The sequence below is a fragment of the Eurypyga helias genome, unplaced genomic scaffold (genome assembly GCF_000690775.1).
Source record: "Eurypyga helias isolate BGI_N326 unplaced genomic scaffold, ASM69077v1 scaffold17076, whole genome shotgun sequence".
Lineage (NCBI taxonomy): Eukaryota > Metazoa > Chordata > Aves > Eurypygiformes > Eurypygidae > Eurypyga > Eurypyga helias.
In genome coordinates, this window is record NW_010257379.1 from 1 (window position 1) to 18,606 (window position 18,606).

Below are 18,606 nucleotides of genomic sequence, written 5' to 3' on the forward strand. Positions count from 1 at the left end.
GGCGGACACGGGGATTCCTTGGCATTCCAGAGCAGCCAGCTCGCCTTCTCAGGGCACCAGCTTTGCTTCACCTGACTGCAAGGTTTGCAAAGATTTGTATTGCTTTTTCCGGTGGATTTTGCCATTACGTGCAAATTTTATTTTTGAATCGAGATATTAAAAAAAAGGCACCCCAAGAAAATTAGTTGTCTAAGCAAAATGGATAGCACGGGGATTCCTTGGCATTCCAGAGCAGCCAGCTCGCCTTCTCAGGGCACCAGCTTTGCTTCACCTGACTGCAAGGTTTGCAAAGATTTGTATTGCTTTTTCCGGTGGATTTTGCCATTACGTGCAAATTTTATTTTTGAATCGAGATATTAAAAAAAAGGCACCCCAAGAAAATTAGTTGTCTAAGCAAAATGGATAGCTGTGATTCCTGGTTGGAACTGGGTTTTGCTCCAGCCAGTGGAGCAGCTGCCCCCCTCGCTGTCCTCCTGCCCTGGCGAGAAGTTACTCGCAGTGCTGTGGCTGGTCCAAGGGGTGATGTGCCCGAAATCAGCGACTGGAGTTTTAAAATAAACCAAAATTGACAGCGGGGGAAAGAAACCACTGCCACCACTGCAGCTAAATCCACCTGTGACCATTAATCAGGCCCCTAAAAATATATTGCTGTGTTTAATCCCAAACCACAGATTTACTGACTAAAGAATGATCAGAATAAATACTTCTAACAGCAAGGACCATTTAAATCACTCAAAAAGTGCTCAAAAGGCAGTGTTTTTCTTGCGGACCAAATTAAGCCTGCCAACAATAGCCTTTTTTCATTAACTACCTTTCAGGAGTAACTAGCACAAACACCCCTCACCTCACATATGACCTGGCTTTGGTTAAAAACTGTCAGTTTCCAAAGAAACATTTCAAATAAAGTAAGAGATTTCCTAGCTCAAAATCCTTTATGGGTAAGTGGTACCCTTTATATATATTTTTTCTTTAATAGTTTGCCTACCACTGACAGGTGAAATTTGGACTTGAGATTGGGAACTGAGATGAAGAAACTAGATCTCAAATTCATGCAGAATTATAGCATTTTAATCAAATGAGCTTTAGAAAAACCTGTATTCAGCCTGTTTAGCAAGGAACATGAGAAAATCAGAGATTTTTTGCCCGAATTTGTTCAGGCATTGTATACATTGTGTATAATAATTGCTTTTTCACTAAGAAGACCAGTGTCATCAGTGACATTTCTAGTTGCTGATGTGTTTTCTTCAAACTCTGCCTTGCACAAGACTTGGTAAGAGGCACTTTTTCGTCTCTTACTCCTCAAGGTTAAGAAATCATAAATTACAATTGTTAAGGATTACAATTATTAAGGAAATTAAAAAATGACAACAAAGGAAAGATTTAATAATGGTGGGGTACTAACTAGAGCTTGAATTTGTGGCTGGAGCTGAATAGTCACTTTGAGCCATCACAAACCAGGGATATAGCAGAAAAAGTCCCTGCTGTCCTGTTGGGATGTTCATTCTGGCTCAACACTGCCTGGGCTATCGGTGAACTGATCGTCCTAAAAATTAGCTAAATGCTGCAAGAGGTGGTTACTTTTAAGTTCATTCAGTTCCTTGATCTTCTGTATAGGAAGACCATACAAGGCATGGAGGGGAGCAAAAAGGTTGGCTGATGAGGGCAGGATTTTGGTGATGCTACTGAAATTCCAGCTGGAAATGGTGATTAAAATGCAGCATTTTTTACATGAGAAGAAGGTGGCAGGAGTTAATGTGGTGGGTGGGAACATGGTGGATGGACAGGAATTCTTGAGCCAAGGGTCAACACAGAATTATGGCAAATACAGGGAGAGCTGGTAATAGTTATTTCCCTGTCCTCCAGGCTAAAGGCAAGATTAATTTGCAGAAAATAGAACTGTGGAAATGATCTTGGATTTTGAGTGTAGTGAAGCAATGAAGGAAGGAGGTGGCATCTCTGCTGGTGGTTGGTAAGAACAGATTAGACCAATTGCTGCTGTGTTTGTCTTGGGCACATCCCACCCCGCGGGTCCCCGAAGAGCTCTCCTGCGACCACAGCCCTCGCACAATGAGGTTCATAGTGGTTGCAGCTTGGAGAGCTTAAATCAAGATCCAGCGGAGTAGCACAAATATTTTTCCATGTGGTGCCACACACACCGTCCCAGGTGACCACTTGGTGGTTTCTTACCCAGCGCTCGGTGGCCACCAAGGTGATCAATTTGTGGTCCCTCGAGGACCGGCAGCACTTGGGTTATGTTTGTGTTGGGTATGATGGCACCTCCATGGGCTCGAGTCGGGTCAGACCCCCTTTTTCCCAGGCCCTGTACCATTGCTGCTGAAGGACAAACCTTGCATTGGAGGGAGGATAAACTAAAGGAGACACAACAGATGAAAAAGGGAAAGGAAGGATGATATAACATACCAGCAAGTGGCACTGGGGCAGAATTAATACAGTGCTGCTCAATATCTGCTTTGGATTGATTTAATTTTTAACTCTGGGCTAATATAAGGGCTGGCACAGCTGATAGGAAAAGAGTTTTCTCTCCCCTCCCCAAACTTTTGCATCCGCCTGAAGCATTTGCAAAAATGTGAACTGCTTGTGCTACCTGAGCTGCATCAAACACGCACCCAGAGGTAGGCTTCGTTGGTACCTGCTGTAAAAAAATCATACTGTCAAGGGGGTTTAATGATTATCTCAGTTTACCGTAGGATAAACACTATTCCTCATCATTTTTGATCTTTTAAAAATAACTAAATCAGAAGGAACCTCTTTCAGAAACTAATTCTAATGTATCTCTTCCCTTCTTTCCTTAATAGCATCTGATGCTGAAGCATCCTCATGCCCAGGCAGTCACACATGCAAGCAGAGTGGGTAGCAGCTAAGGACACTCACACTGTCGTGTTTGGTGCCGATTTTGGAAGTGTAGGGTCAGCATTGCTGCCTAACCCTTACGGCTGTTGTCCTTCGGCAGCACGGTGCAATGCTGCTCCTCATCTCGGTGTTGAATCCATCTCCCCTGCTCGCCCCAGCAGAGTCCTAATTGCTAGTTTTAAGCTGCAGTGGAGCTTACCAGCATACCTGTTGCTAAAAGACAAGACGTGCTCAAATCTCCTTTCTAATACTGTCAGCCAGCCCCTCCTCCTCCCCCTTGGCTTTTAATCCGGAAGGTAGTGAGAGGGAAGGAGGTGGCTTCCTCACCACCACCCGAGACCACCGTTGCCCATCCTCGCGGCGAGGAGAGGACAAACCCATTAGAGATGAGCATCCCCTTCCATGCCTGCAGGAGACGTGGGACCTGCCACGGCTCTTCATCCGGGGGCCCCATCATCCCACCGACGTGCTCCAGCATGTGGGGTCATAGGCAGTGTGAGCAGAGGGGAGGTTGTCCTTACTGCCCTCTGTCAAAATTCTGGCATCTATAGGCTGCAGCTGGAGAGACCTGAAAGGCTTAAAAGTCTCCCACCACACAGCAAATTATGTTCTCTCTTTGTCTCGGTCTCTCAAGGCGTCCAAGTAGGCTTAACAAGCCACTGGGGACTGAAACAATAATATCTCTCTATCTAATGCTTACTGTAAGCAAGAGATGGATTACAAAATAGACTGTTTACTTTTAATTATTAATGTGTTTGAGCTAGCAAACCTTCGCAGAGTTACACAGTGTTTGTCATGGATGAAAAGGAGATGAACTATTTGACAATGGTATTAAAAACAATAATTATTCATTCTGGGCACAGCTTTACCCCCCTCCCTCCCCAAGTGTATAATAAAAATTTTTCAAAGCATATACAAGGGTAAGGTCAGAAGGGGTTGTCTTGAAACAAAGGATTGCAGAAATCAGGGTTTTCTTCCCAGTTCAGCGATAAACCACTGTTCCTCAGTTTCCCAACTAATGGCTTAGTGCATTATAATTCTTTAATGGACCTGAATGAATCAAGGGCAGCTTTCAAACTACAGCTTCTTGCGCTCCCAGGAAAGGGAGAGCAGAGGTATCGCAGTGCTATAGTTGACCAAACCAAATACTGCTGGTAAAAGACTTGAGCTCCAAGCTGTCTGCGGATGTTGTCTCAACACCCCTCTTGTCGTGCCTTCCCCAGCCTCCTCGGTGTAACGTATGCCGTGCATACGCCACGGCAACCTCGGCACGGAGAGATCAGGGCCCTTCGTAAGACTACTGTTGGCACAACTTGGGGAGAACTTCTTGCAGTGAACGAAGAGGCTGTGCTCCAGCTCCCTTGCAAGCCCCGCTAAAGCTTGAGCATTGCTTCTGCACCCCGTATACACGCACTGCTTTGCAGGGTCTTGCTCCAGCAAAGCCTCCCTGCCGTGGGACAGGTGCAACGCTGCCCTGCTCTCCTCTCCCCAAGGATGCACCAGGGAAAACGCCTCCTCAGACTATTTATGGCACTCTCCTTGCACCACACAAGAGGAATTATCTGCCTCCTCCAGCCCTCAGCTAATCCCTAAATTGCATCTATACTGCAAAGCTTAGTTTATTTTAATTTCATCTAGTAGTTTTAAGTATTGCAAGGAATAAAATGGACATGCAAAGTGGTGCTTTAATTTTCAAGGGCAGTAAAGTGATTTATTTTTAGGATGCTCTTATTGAGGAAAGAATCTCCGGCAGGTCTTATCTGGTGGCTAATAATAGTGACCTGGCGTGCCCTATGCGGTGCCGGCGCTGCTGCCCTGCCCTTCTCCTGCCGGCTGCTTATGCTGCTTGCTTCTGATCAGCTCATTAAAGTCTCCAAAATTACAGAGTCTGCTAATGTAATGTAACAAGGCTTGCTCATAATTATTAACTCCTTGTGCTCAGTGTTATTACTGGAAGGGTAACGTTCATAATTAGAAAGCACAGATACTTACTGTAAGCAGGTTTTCTGTGCAGACTTTAGAAAACCATCTGTACTTCACCAAATTTTATATCACATTAGAAAATACTGAGAAGGTGTACCTCATGGCCAGACAACCCTTTTAGATATAAACATCCACCTGACAGTTTTCAAGCAGTTTCTGCTGTTAACTTCATTATAAATCTTGCTTCCAAGGAGGTTGGGGTTTTTTTTTGTATAGTCTGTTGATAGCAAATGGATCAAATGCTGAATTAACCCCACATTATTGCTAAGTTATTGCAATTCCACCAGTGACAGTGGTGCTACTCCCAGTTTGTGGTTGCTGTTTGTCCGTGTACGCAGGAGAGATGCATCAGCATCTCAGTGCACCAAGTGCACGTTACAACATCCCGTACTGAAGTTTGCATCTTTTCTGAAACCAGAATTTGCTCTTGCAGTACAGCAGTGTTCCTGCAGCTTGTCATCAAACCACGCAGCATGCTGGAGAAAGTATAAATAGAAATTAATTTTAGTAATGCAAATCCCGCAGTCCTATTTTGGGCAGGGAAAATCCCTATATCTTTTTTTAAAAGAAGTGTGATGGTCTAGTTTTAAGACTGGATTTATTAGAGATTTACTCAACAAGGGAGGTTCTCCTCTGTCATTTAAATATATCTGTTTCTGATTGATCTAGCTTTTACATGCTGTAAATCCTTGCAAATTAGCTTTGGGTATGACCTCCTTCAGTAACTCATTCTGTTTTATTTACTTGAGGGCTTTTTTTTTTGCAGATAAGTCCCCTCTTCTGTCTTCCCTGACTCCACTAGGAAAACAATAAAGAGATAAAAAACAAGTTTAAAATATTTCGCCTCGTCTTTTGATTTTGTCCCTCCAAGAGTTGCTTTTTGCTTATAAATCACAGTATCCTAAGGTGCTTGTATGACTTGCTGCAGTGTTTAGTGACTCTGCCATGCTCTCTTTCTAATAGTTGGTGAACACCAGCTGACGGGGCACAAAGTTGCAGTAAAAATACTCAACAGACAGAAAATACGCAGCCTGGATGTGGTCGGGAAGATCAAACGAGAAATTCAAAACCTTAAACTCTTCCGGCACCCTCATATTATCAAACTGTAAGTACCCTTTCTGCCACGTGTTCGGCTTACTCCTCCATCTGCAGAGACTCTACAGGCAAGGGTGACTTGGTCTCAGGGGATGGCATAGAGCTGTAGAAGTTGTTAGGTATCAGGTCAAGCTTTTTCACGTTAGAGCCAAATGCTGCTCTTCGAGGGTCTCCCACTGACGTACAGTTGAAACTTGGAGAAATGATGGAAGATGTTTATGTTAGGTATCAGGTCAAGCTTTTGCACATTAGAGCCAAATGCTGCGCTTTGAGGGTCTCCCACTGACATACAGTTGACACTTGGAGAAATGATGGAAGATGTTTCTTCCACAGGGAGTCTGAGTTATTGTCACAGCCAATAGACTGTTGTGCCTCCATCAAGTTTTGCTCAGCTAAACCTGTCCAAGCTGACCTGTCTTCCATGCAGAAGGAGTTTTTGTGATGGCTGTTTTTAGGCTTCCTGTCTCCAGACCTGAAGCTGCTGAGAATTGTGCCTGAGGAACTGCAGCACGGTCAGTCTTGTAGAGTGAAGCCTTGGCCAGCAGTCAATAGGATTTATGTTTTAATGGCCTGATTATCCAGAGCTTAAAGGAACATTTTATTTTTTTTAATTTATTATTCAGACATAAGTTTTCAAAGTTGCCACTCTGATGAACCTGAATGTAAGTTGTAAATCAGCACCTGCACTCCAGCCTCTGGGATTCCTTCTCAATCCCCAGTTTGTGCAGCCAGTCCACATTAATGAGGCACTCGATAATATCTTTGGCATTTCTATAAAAGAAAGCTGTTGAATAGTAACTGCAAGGATAAGTTGACATTTAGGTCAGCTTTAAAACTGGCATGAGATATAGCAAATACCTGGGACTTAGAGGCAAGGGAAAACAAATTCTGTCTACAGTTAAATAAGTAACCATGCAGCAACTGTTGACTTTAGAGTAACTTCACAGTTCCATGGATTTATTGGAGAACAGATTGGTATTATTTCACGAAAAAGCCAGCAAGAGTCCTCAGCTGTGTATCCAGCATCCCGCAAATTAAGTCCTGTTCACACATTTGTCAAAGTATTAAAGCCTGAAAATTAACCCAGTTTAATAGTATCAGTGTCCTATGGTACATACTGCAGTCGTGAAATGCAATGATAAAGGGGTGAGGACCATGGGACATAAACCTCCTCTTTCAATAGCTTTTTACATGCATATAAAAGAAATGGCAAGGCAATTAACAATAACTTAGGTGTCTGGGTCCAAAACACTTATGAGGTTGATCCTATTGACCTTTATGGGACTATCACCTGTTCACTTGCTGATCTCTGAAAATGGTTGGAAATCTGTTTCAAATCACAACCCACAGAAATTCCGCTGTTTGTTTGTTTTTTTTTTTTAAAAAAAAAGAGCCAACAGCAAGGTATCTGAAATCACACAGAGGTGAGTCTCAGCTGGTGCTGCAATGAATTCCCCTAGCTGCATGGACCTCAGCTGATCACGGCCAGTTTATACCAGCTGGGGCACAGAAATGGCTTTGCAGGGCTCAGGGATCATTTTGAATGAAAATGGAGAATAAGTTTGCAAGTTAAGGGTGATACTCTTTTTTATTTCCCATTGTAGAATATAGAGGGATTTAACATTTCAAAAATAACTTTGGGGTGCTCATCTTTGTTTCTAAACCTTTCCAAAAGAAGCTCCCTCTAGTGTCCTTCTTTATCTTCTTTATCCTTGGTGTGAGGGAAACCAAATATACCCCCTCCCTGCCCCAAGCTGACGAAGCCTTCGTTTCTAAAGCTGTTGGTGCAGATCTTAGCCAAAATGGAAATTTGAAAGTCAGGACAGTCCTAAATGTGATAGGATTGTCTGGCAGAGATTTCAGAGGATTATTTAAAAGCTCGAAGGAAAACCATAGGTCTGTGAAAGAGATCCTTTCATAGACAAGTGAAAGATTATACTTGAAATAAGAGATGGCTTTCCAGAAGCGGAAAGCAATTATAAATGCAAGATCCAAACAAATGCTTATTTTAAAGGCTGATGTGAAACTAATAACCTGTTTAAAAGCCTTTCCCTGTTTTTCTTTATTATTTCTTTTCCTGAATCCTTGTGTTTTTGAAGGTACCAGGTCATCAGCACGCCAACGGACTTCTTCATGGTCATGGAATACGTATCTGGCGGTGAATTATTTGATTACATCTGTAAGCATGGACGTGTAAGTACCAGTACCGTGTCAGCCCAAACACTTGTGTGGGAAGAGGATGGTGTTTAGAAGCAAAACGACTGCTAAAGAGAGCGCAGTTAAGGTTAAGGCCCAAAATAGAAGTTGCTTCACAGCAATCCCATCTGGAGTGTCTCGTACCCGACTCACACTAAAGTTGCGTGTGATTTTTTGCAGCGTTCCCTGATGTATTTCGATATGCAAACCAAAATATCCAAGGGAACGTGTTGCTTAGTGCAAGTATTTGGGAAACTAGCATGTTGTTAGAATTTTTAGCGATGAGTTGCCTGTCAACCCCGGCCGTGGTCCAGCAGCAGATTTACGTGTGTGCAGGGCACTGGAGGGGAAGAGCACTTGGTGTGGTCTCTGTCCTGGTCATTTACCTCCCCCTTGGCTCCACATCAGGTTTTTTGAAGACTTTTAAAGGATGTGGCTTATCTGAATAGCATTTTCAAATGTCAGTAATCCTGCTGGGTATAAATCACCTGAGGCGTAGGTTGAGCCCATGAAATGTGATATTATGGTTACAAAGAAAATCACTAGTGTCTGCCCCATGGATGTCCTCATAGACAGGGAGCAATTGCAGGGCAAGGAGATAAAAATGGGATGAAGTGGACATCCAGAATAAGGCTTCAGGTGAAGGATCAGCCCATCATACTTTTTCTCTCTGTGCTATAAAAATCAATGTATTTACTATCAGATTATATTAGTGCACTGGTCGATGGAGATGACTCCATTTGCTTTTCTATGTGCAGTTCTGATTTCCAGCACATTTTACCCATCTGGACCTTTTCAGTGACTAATTTGGATCCTTTCTGAAACTGCAGCCAGAAACTAAGTTTTTCATGAAGAGAGCCTTGAGGAAGTCATTAGTAAAAATAATCAGTCTCCTCATAATTTTAAATATAATTTCTCTAGTATAGTTCATATTTTATAGCTAATAAAGCTAATTAAAATAATCACAATATTTCACCTTTAGCTTTTTTTCCCCCAAGCCATCTGTACATGAGGAATTGCTCCCTGCAGCATCCTCTCTGTGGTGTTTTGTTCAGCATCGATCTACATGTGCTGTATAGCAGAACTGGTCCTGTTGGATCAGCAGCCTTATAGGTGCCACCAATAAGTTGTCCCTGATAGCTCAGCTAAATTTAGGTTTCTGATTTCATCTCTGGGCTATATCACTTGCAAACACTAGCACATTATAAAATGCAAAGGGGGAAATCTGCTTTATTTGCTGCTTCTGGTCACAAGCACGCTGTGATTTTCTCTCTGCACCCTGGGACATTTTGGCTCCTTGCTAAGTCAAACCTTCCCTTGCCAGCTCTGCACGAAGACCAACCTTCAGGACTGTTTCCCCTTGCATCCGTAGGTTGAAGAAGCAGAAGCTCGACGCCTTTTCCAGCAGATTCTCTCCGCAGTGGATTACTGCCACAGACACATGGTTGTCCACCGAGACCTGAAACCAGAGAACGTGCTGCTGGATGCACACATGAACGCAAAGATAGCTGATTTTGGTATGTGACCCCAGCAGCATTCCAGAAATGCAGCCAGCTCCAAGGCGCTTGCTGGAGCGTGTCCGTGTAGCACGCCTTACAAAACCCAGAGCCTGTTTTCCTAACCACTAGCAGTTGCTTTACCTGAAAAGCCCACAGTTATAAACACCATCCTTTTTGCAAAAGCAGGGATTACTTATTGTAGGCTGCTTCTGTACTGGCATTAAGAATGGAGCAGCAAAGTAATTTGCAAATCTTCGCTATGTTTTCATATAATCACCTAATATAAAGATTTAGCTAATTTATGTTTAAGACAGACTCAGTTAATTCCAGGGTGAGCTGACTGCGTGTGGTTTTTTTCATGCATGTTCTCCATACGTTTGGCCACGTGCTCTTGGCCTCGCTTCATTTTACAAATGAGCAGTAACAGGAGTCTTTAAGTGGCATTACCAATTGGGATCCATTGAAATAGCTGGCCTGCCAGCTCGGTCCCGGTGAGTCCTTGCTAGCAGTGACGAATCCTTTTGAAGATTTGCTAATTTTATAACCCCACACAATTCCCATATAAAGTAAGTGCTGTGGGATGAATTATATCTCTTTTCCGCTGTGCACTGTGCTCTGGGATTTGCAACTTAGAGAAGCAAAATTAGCCTGGAGTAAATATTCCTTAGTTGGGCATGAAAAAAAAAATAATAATTTGCAAATCAGCTGAAAGGAGTCTATCTAAATTATGTCAACAGTTCCCCTCCGAAGTTCCCCCTCCACCTGCTATACCTCTCCTCCTCTGTGTGATGCAGAGTCCTCTTGTTTTTAGGATTGTCCAACATGATGTCAGATGGCGAATTTCTACGCACCAGCTGTGGTTCCCCAAATTATGCAGCCCCTGAAGTCATCTCTGGAAGGTAGGACGTTCCACTTCTAATCAGAGCCTACGTGTGCACATGGTCGTTAAATTTGTTCTTGGAACTGGAAACAGCTTTGCACTTCTAGTAAAAGCAGCTCTATCCTTCTAGCCTGGATTTTATGTTTGGGTGAATCTACTGGCCAAAATCTGAAAGTTTTCTTGATTATTACAGTTCTTAATAGCTGTAAACAAACCATGTTTTGCTAAAGATGTTTACTTTGGAGGAATTATTAATAGCAGATGTTGACTGTTTATATTGCTAATTAAGAAGGGTGAAAATTACTCTTTGGATGCAAATGCTGAGGTTTCAGATGCAAAGGGTTTTCCGAGCTACCACCTTCTCTCCTGCCCACCTGTAATATAAACACAGTGTTAGTGAGGAATACCATTCACTAAGAAACATCAGGAAGAACTTTAATCACTTTGCTACATTGTTGAACTCTTGTACTGAAAATACTTGCCTTCTGGTCCCTTAAGCTAGGGATTTTGGTCGTGACAGTAGGTTCCACCATCATAACTTTGTTTCGAATTGGTGAATTGAATTGACAAACCTCCAGTGTGGTTGCATCTCTCAGCGTGCAACATCTGCACAGCACATGGCACGTTGAACGCACACTGCAAGGGTGAGTCAGACTTCACCATGTTGACACAAAGTGTTACCTCCTGTATTTTACTGTCAGGAACCTAAGTTACGTAGAATTCACTTATTTCTCTAACTCTCTCTGTAACAGCATAGCAAGGATTGCAAATACAGTTTTCAAATTTTCAGTCGTCTGTTTGGCCCTTCAAACTGCCCATCTCATCTGCCCCATATGTTTGAATAGCCCTTTGCATGAGCATTAGTTTTCCTAATCCAGCATATTTTTGCCTATAACTTTAGTTTCTGAATGCAACATTTTGTTCGAAGTGTGTTGCAGTGATTATGATTACTTTATCCCTGTTTACACCAGCGCAAGTGTTGGCAGAGTATCCTAGGAATTAGACCAGCATCCAAAAACCCAGTTGTGTGACTACACTTCTACATGCAAAAGCAAGTAAATCCTCATTGTCAAGAGGGGGACAAAGCCAGAAACTCTACCATGATTCCAAAAAAATAATGATATTATTTCCACGCCTTTTTCAGTAAAGGCCAGCAGCACAGTTTGTATTGGAGACAAGGCACATGGCAGATTAACAAGTCCCTGCAGTCCCAGTATGCTGAGCCTGACTGTTCCAAGGATACAAGCAATACATTATCAAGAAAAGTAAGAAAGAAAACCAAAACCAAACCTACACATTGCGTTTTTCACCGGCTACTGCTGCAGCCCTCCAGCATCAGTACCGCTTACAGTGTCAGTGATAAGCATCACTGGTTTATACCCCTGATTTATACCCCTGGTTAATGCCAAGCTGCCCTCTTGTGAAAGCTCTAGCAGCATACGAGAACTGCGTTCATGGGGGAGAGGCATGATCCACTGTAGCTGCTGCGGGGTGAATGCCTTGCCTGTGGGTGTGCGGGCAGGGGTGAGCTGGTTCCCAGCTCCTGCTGCCTGTGCTGGGTAGAGTACAGAAGCAGTAGACCGTGACAGGTCAGCTTTCAGTCATAAAAGTGCATCTCATTTGTGTTTGAAAGTCCAGCCAACTGCTCAGGCAATGCAGTTATCAGCAAAAGAATCAGGCTTCCTATCTCTTGGAATCAGGCATGGAGGTAGGAGCAAGAGGGCATCTAACTAATTGTCTGTATTCCCAGAACGACTTTGCTGCTGTCCCTGGCCTCAACAGGGCAAGTCTCACCCTTGGACAAGCAGAGCTGGAGTTTTGGTGGTGTTCAGAGAATGGCCGTGTGCATGAGTGGTGCTTTTTGTACCCCAGTGTGCCTATGGTGATGCTTTTCGGGAGGAGCAAGAGCAGGATGCTGAGGTTTCATAAGCAGACTTCTGTAGTTCCGTTTCAACCTCTGGGCTTTGGTAGGGTTCTACACACCAAGGGTAAGCTCTGCCTCTCAGAATCTCTGAGAAAGCATCAGTTGTAGCTAAAATAGATAAATTGAGCAAGCAAGCAGCAGCAAAACCTGTGTATTTGGGGTGTCCCAACTTGATGATGCGAGGGAGCATGTTAGCAGCTTGTCGGAAGCAGGAGCACATGCATACCAGCACACAAACTTCAACTGAAAATAAACAGAGATACAGTATCTGCTGCTGTTTAGTCTGCCTCGCTGAATGAACAGAAATTACTGGCTGAGCGCTTGGGGTGAAGGAGCAAACAGCCTGGCAGAGCTCTTGGAAATGTAGAGATTTGCTTTATGGAGAGTCTGGCAGAGACAGGGATGTACACGGCTGTCCAGAGGAGCGTGGGAAGCCCGTGCCAGCTCTGCCATGTCATTTCCCCTTGTCCCTGAGTGATTTTGGCTTAGGTGGGTTTGGTTGGGGGTTATCTGTGTGAGCAGCCCGGGGTGGGCTACAGCTCTGGCCCCAGTAGAGCTGGCAGCGGGTCTCCAGCTTGCCCAGTGGGACCTGCACCCCGGCTAAGGAGAGGTGGATGGGTGGGTGACACCCTTATCCTGCCCTTGCCTTCACCAGGCTGTACGCTGGCCCGGAGGTGGACATCTGGAGCTGCGGCGTTATCCTCTACGCCCTTCTCTGTGGCACCCTGCCTTTTGACGACGAGCACGTCCCCACCCTCTTCAAGAAGATCCGGGGAGGTGTGTTTTACATCCCTGAATACCTCAACCGCTCCGTTGCCACTCTCCTCATGCACATGCTGCAGGTTGACCCCCTGAAGCGAGCAACCATCAAGGACATCAGGTCAGCCCAGGTGGGATGGGGTGGGCTGGCTGTGTCTGGGGGGCTCCGGCATACCAGTGGCAGAGGATGGTGGCTGTCCTGGGGGGTCCTCTGCAGGCAGATGGGCAGGAAGTAGTCAACCAATCCAGCTAGCTTTTGTCCCAAGATTCAAGGAGCACTCCTGCACCCTTCTGTGCTGATGGAGAGGTGGGTGCTGCTGGCTGGCAGTGGGTGATGATGAACAGGGTGATGATTATATAAATATGTATATATATATGATGCTTTTATATTGCATTATAAAATAGCCTCAAAAATCTCTTAATAGTCCTTAGCAAAACTAGCTGTATTATGCAATAATCCTAAGAACTTAGTATCTATCAGATATTTTTCATTATTTCAAGACCACCTCTCCCTGAGTACCAGTTCAGAATAAGAGGCTAATCATTGTACTTAGTGTCTAGCTAATGAAAAATGGGGAGAAGCATAAGAATCACTAACTTAACCTGTAAATATCAGATATAGTTTGCAGTGTGAGCAAATGGTTCATCTCTAAATGCAGTGTAGTTTTCTCTCTAGTCAATGAGTGCAGTGCCCATGAACCTTTTATCTGCATGCATCATGGTGGAAATTCAAGGTAAAGGAAACAATTTTATGGATTTAAATAGAAAATGGGGGGGTTTAGATTAGATATCAGGAAGAAGTTCTTCATGGAGAGAGTGGGGAGGCACTGGGACAGGTTGCCCAGAAAAGTGGTGGATGCTCCATCCCTGGCTGTCTTCAAGACCAGGCTGGATGAGGCTTTGAGCAACCTGGTCTAGTGGAAGGTGTCCCTGCCCATGGCAGGGGGGTTGGAACTGGATGGTCTTTAAGGTCCCTTCCAACCCAAACCATTCTGTGATTCTATGATTCTATAATTGGCCTCTTCAGCAAATATTTGTGCCTGCAGAAATCATTACAAGTTCATGGCTGGGAGTAGGACTTCAAAATTCTCACTATCTGAGCCATATTAGAAACATTTTGTAAAACTGGAGCCCAATACACATTTTACGAAATTTATAGTAATCATTACATCCAGCTGTTGTGCTAAGCATATGCATAAATGTTAGAAGGACTTTCAGGAGCTCTTAGGTTTTTAATGCATTTGCGATAGTTAGTCTTAATTCAAATAAACCCAAGTAAAATGCTTTTTATTTCTTAATTCCTTATGACTAGAGGATTTAATTACATGTTAGAGCAGCAGCACATGTGGCCAGATACAGTTGATAAGTAGAACCTATAGACAAGGCTCTCTATGGCATTTAGCCAGTAATCAAAAAGCGTGAGCATCTAAGTGCTGAAGTCTTACCTCAGAGCCAAGCGAGCAAGCAGCCGTGTTTGCAGAGCATCATTGCTGTTGCAATACTGGGGGTGCTGTGCTGGTCTGGGTTGAGCTCCCCAGTCTGCAGCTGAGGATTACTCAGCTGGACCAAGTGAGGGGCTGGTGGCAGTGGTTGCCCCCGCTTGCCTTCCTCAGAGCTCACCGCAGCTCCTCTCTGCCTTTCCCCAGGGAACATGAGTGGTTTAAGGAGGAGCTGCCCAGCTACCTGTTCCCAGAGGACCCTTCTTATGATGCCACTGTCATCGACGATGATGCGGTTAGGGAAGTTTGTGAAAAGTTTGAATGCACGGAGTCGGAGGTGATGAACAGCCTGTACAGTGGGGACCCTCAGGACCAGCTGGCAGTGGCTTACCACCTTGTCATCGACAACCGGAGGATCATGAACCAAGCCAGCGAGTTCTACCTCGCCTCCAGCCCCCCCACCGGCTCCTTCATGGACGACAGTGCCCTGCACATCCCTCCCGGGGTGAAGCCGCATCCCGAACGGATGCCGCCGCTGATAGCAGACAGCCCCAAGGCGCGATGTCCTTTGGACGCCCTCAACACCACGAAGCCAAAACCCCTGACCGTCAAAAAGGCCAAGTGGCACCTGGGGATCCGCAGCCAGAGCAAACCCTATGACATTATGGCCGAGGTGTACCGTGCCATGAAACAGCTGGACTTCGAGTGGAAGGTAGGGAGCGCGGTGCTTCGTGGTGGTGCTCAGGGGTCTTTTTCTCATGAGCTGAATTGCTCAGGGAGGTTAGTAAGAGTGGTTACAGCCCCACTTGTTTCCAAATAAATGCACACACCTTGCGATCATCCCTGTTACTTCTCATTAGTACAAACACACTGCATTAAGAAGCTAGCTGTGGTTCAATATTTGTGTGTGTTTATGACGTGAAATAAGAGTTTTCTTTCTGAATGCTCTAAGCCTCTGCCTGGAAAGGTGATTCTACCTCATTTAGCTGTGGGGTTAAGAGGAGGTGGTCACATTTCTAATTTGAGTGGTTAATTCCTTGCGAGGTCACCTTGAGTGCTCCTGAGCAAAGTAACTCTCTATTTCTCCTTGGGTCCTAGCAGTCGTGCATGCTGAAATGGCACGATACGCATCTTCTTAAAAGATGCACAGGTGAGAGGTGGGGGGAACTTGGGGAAAAAGAGTTTGTACCATTGATGTGGTGGCATTTTCCTCAGTGGAGGTGGAGCGGTGCTCATGGACCAGATGTGCTTTCAGATACTGCTTCCCTGGTTTACGGCTCAGGTCTTGAAGCTTGATCTAAACGCAGATGACAGTTTTTACTTCAGATATTTCTACAGAGCTACACAGCATTTAGTCACAATCTTTTCAAAGTCCGATTAATCAATCCCTAAGTTAGCCCTTAATATTTTCTCCTGAGCCTGATTCCCTAAATCTCAGTGCAGTCGCTGATGTGAGCTCTCCTGACTCATGGCCCTTCGCAGCAGCCTCGTGCAAGCATCAGGAGCAAGGTAAGGAGAATTTCAGCCCAGACCTTCATCACCAGAGAAGATACCCTCCTTTGCCAAGTAGTGACCAGAAACCTGATTTTACTGCACCAGCCAGGAGATGGACTGTCTCCAGATGCGTATGCCTACACCAGCCAGACACACTTGTTAGCTGCATGGTTTTAGAGAGAGAGAACAAACCTGGTGTATTTCTGGTACAGCTTCACAAACCAAGTCAGCCCAACATCTTCGTGTAGGCAGGAGAGCTTATTTTGTACAAGGAGATTTCACAATAGCCTTTCCCACCCTAAGAATAACTTCAGATGCGACTCTTCATCGAAATAGCTTTCCCATCCATGCAATTGCTTTGTAAATATAGCACAGAGAAAAGATCTCATTGCAAATGAGATGCAGCAGATTGTAGGGTGGGAAGCAGCGAGAGAAAACACACAGCTCAAGGCTGATTCATGAACACTGAATTTAGCTGTGCCGATGGGAGAGGTTCCTCTCCCCAGCCTGGCCGGGTTTCACGGGCACAGTCCTCATACACAGGTCCACGAGTGGGTTTTTAGGCTCATGTGGCCATTGCTGCTGGTGAGGAGGAGCAAACATCCGTTTGGTTCTTGGCAGATGGGTCATGACAGCTTTGTCTACCAGTAGCTGGGGAGTCAGAGCCCTAAGAAGCATTTTTAAAGATAGGAGGAAATAGGCTATGAAGCTGTTTGCTTAATCTTATAGGCATTGTTCTTTCTAGAAGCTGTGGTTTTTCTCAGAAGATGTCTTGCTAGTATTTAGAAAAAAAATAAGGGAAGAAGTGTTCTTCTTGCTCCCTTGAACCTTACTCCTGAAAGCAAGCTTCCTGTTGCAGGTGGTGAACTCCTACCACCTCAGAGTGCGCCGCAAGAACCCGGTGACGGGCAATTATGTGAAGATGAGCCTGCAGCTCTACCAGGTCGACAACCGCAGCTATCTCTTGGACTTCAAAAGCATCGATGGTAAGCGGGAAAAGGTTGCAACGAGAGATGCAAAACACATAAAAAGGCAAGTTTGGAAGTTAAAAAAAAATAATTTAAAAATCGTTCTTTGCATTTTCAAATGCTCATGCAGCTGTTTCAAGTCAGCGAACGCCTTCTTGATCCATTGTTCTCCACTAGTGTCACTAGTTCCTCGCCAAACATGCGTTGCAAATGCCAAATTAATGCCACCTTCTCTTTTTCCTTTCTATATTCCAGACGACGTGATGGAGCAGAGGTCCGGTTCGTCCACGCCACAGCGCTCCTGCTCTGCCGCCGGCTTGCATCGGCCGAGGCTGAGCATCGATGCCGCCGCGGCTGCCGAGTGCCAGTCGCTGATGGGCTCCCTGAGCGGCTCCTTCGTCGGCAGCATCCCCACGGTGACGCCGCGCCTGGGCAGCCACACCATGGACTTCTTTGAGATGTGTGCCAGCCTCATCATGGCCCTGGCTCGCTGATGGGTGGCACCGAGGCACCGGTCCCTCCGCCCATGGTATTGCACTGTGAGGTTCTGGTCCGGCTTGTCTGTTCCACATTTCTTCTGCGTCATTTCTCTTCCTCCGCCCCCACCACTGCACAGCCTGTGACACAGAGCCACTTCCAGACCCAAAACATATTCCCCTCTAACAAGGCACTGAGGAAATTAAGAATAACTTCATTTCACTCGTTATACCGTGGTGAAATGTATCCGATACCCTTTTTTTCCACAGTGAGCCAAATGGGAAATGTTGGCATGACTGTCAAGTAGTAAATCTTATCGCTGAGTTTTTGGAAAACACCTCCCTCCTGGTCCATCCTGAGTTAGTGGGGCTGTGGCCAAGCTTTCTGTGATGTAGGTAGCTTGCAGTCAGGTTGATATTGTATCCCATTGGCTGCACAGAGCAGCGGCAGGATGGTCTGAGCCAGGTCAGGGGGTCGCCCAGGAGCAACAAAACAGCGGAGGGGCTAGTGAAGGAGCTCTGCAGCATCCGCACCCGGGTGCCAGCAGGGTGCCAGCCTCTGCTAACACTTTCCTCCTCAGACAAGCAGCTGCTTAGATGCTCTGCGCTAGTGCAATATGCCATCCCTCCCCTCTGTTGTTTTATCTTTGCTAAAGACTGGGGGGAAAGGTGAGGTGTGCTGAGGCCCTGTTGCAAACCTGCCATGGGAAAGCCTCCACGTGGCATGTCTTTGCAGAGGAGTGGCCCATGGGATGCTTTCCTCCTCCTAAGAGCCCCAGACAGCACTGACCTCACTGCGTTCAAAGGTGAAGCTTGCTGGCCTTTTCTCCAGCCCTTGTCACCCCGCTCCAAGCCGCTTACCCTCCCCTGCCTCACCGCCAGCTCCAGCAGCCGGATCCCAAGCAGGATTCCGATGAACCACCGAAGGAAAGCAGGATGCCAATGAACCACCCAAAAACCTGGTGCTCTGCCCACCTCACCCAAGGATGGGGATCATCGCTGCCAGGAAGAGCCAGCAGCAC

General features: G+C 45.4%; 1 protein-coding gene across 1 annotated transcript; it reads left to right on the forward strand.

Annotated features, from left to right (window-relative positions):
* Positions 1-5,817: 5,817 nt before the first annotated feature.
* LOC104502550 (5'-AMP-activated protein kinase catalytic subunit alpha-2) lies at positions 5,818-17,602 on the forward strand (the record flags this gene model as incomplete). Its single annotated transcript, XM_010153993.1, has 8 exons — positions 5,818-5,959; positions 8,049-8,142; positions 9,518-9,662; positions 10,456-10,543; positions 13,104-13,328; positions 14,854-15,358; positions 17,000-17,126; positions 17,364-17,602. Coding segments are annotated over 8 exons (1,565 nt in total), but the record flags the coding sequence as incomplete, so codon positions are not given.
* Between the last annotated feature and the right edge of the window lie 1,004 nt (positions 17,603-18,606).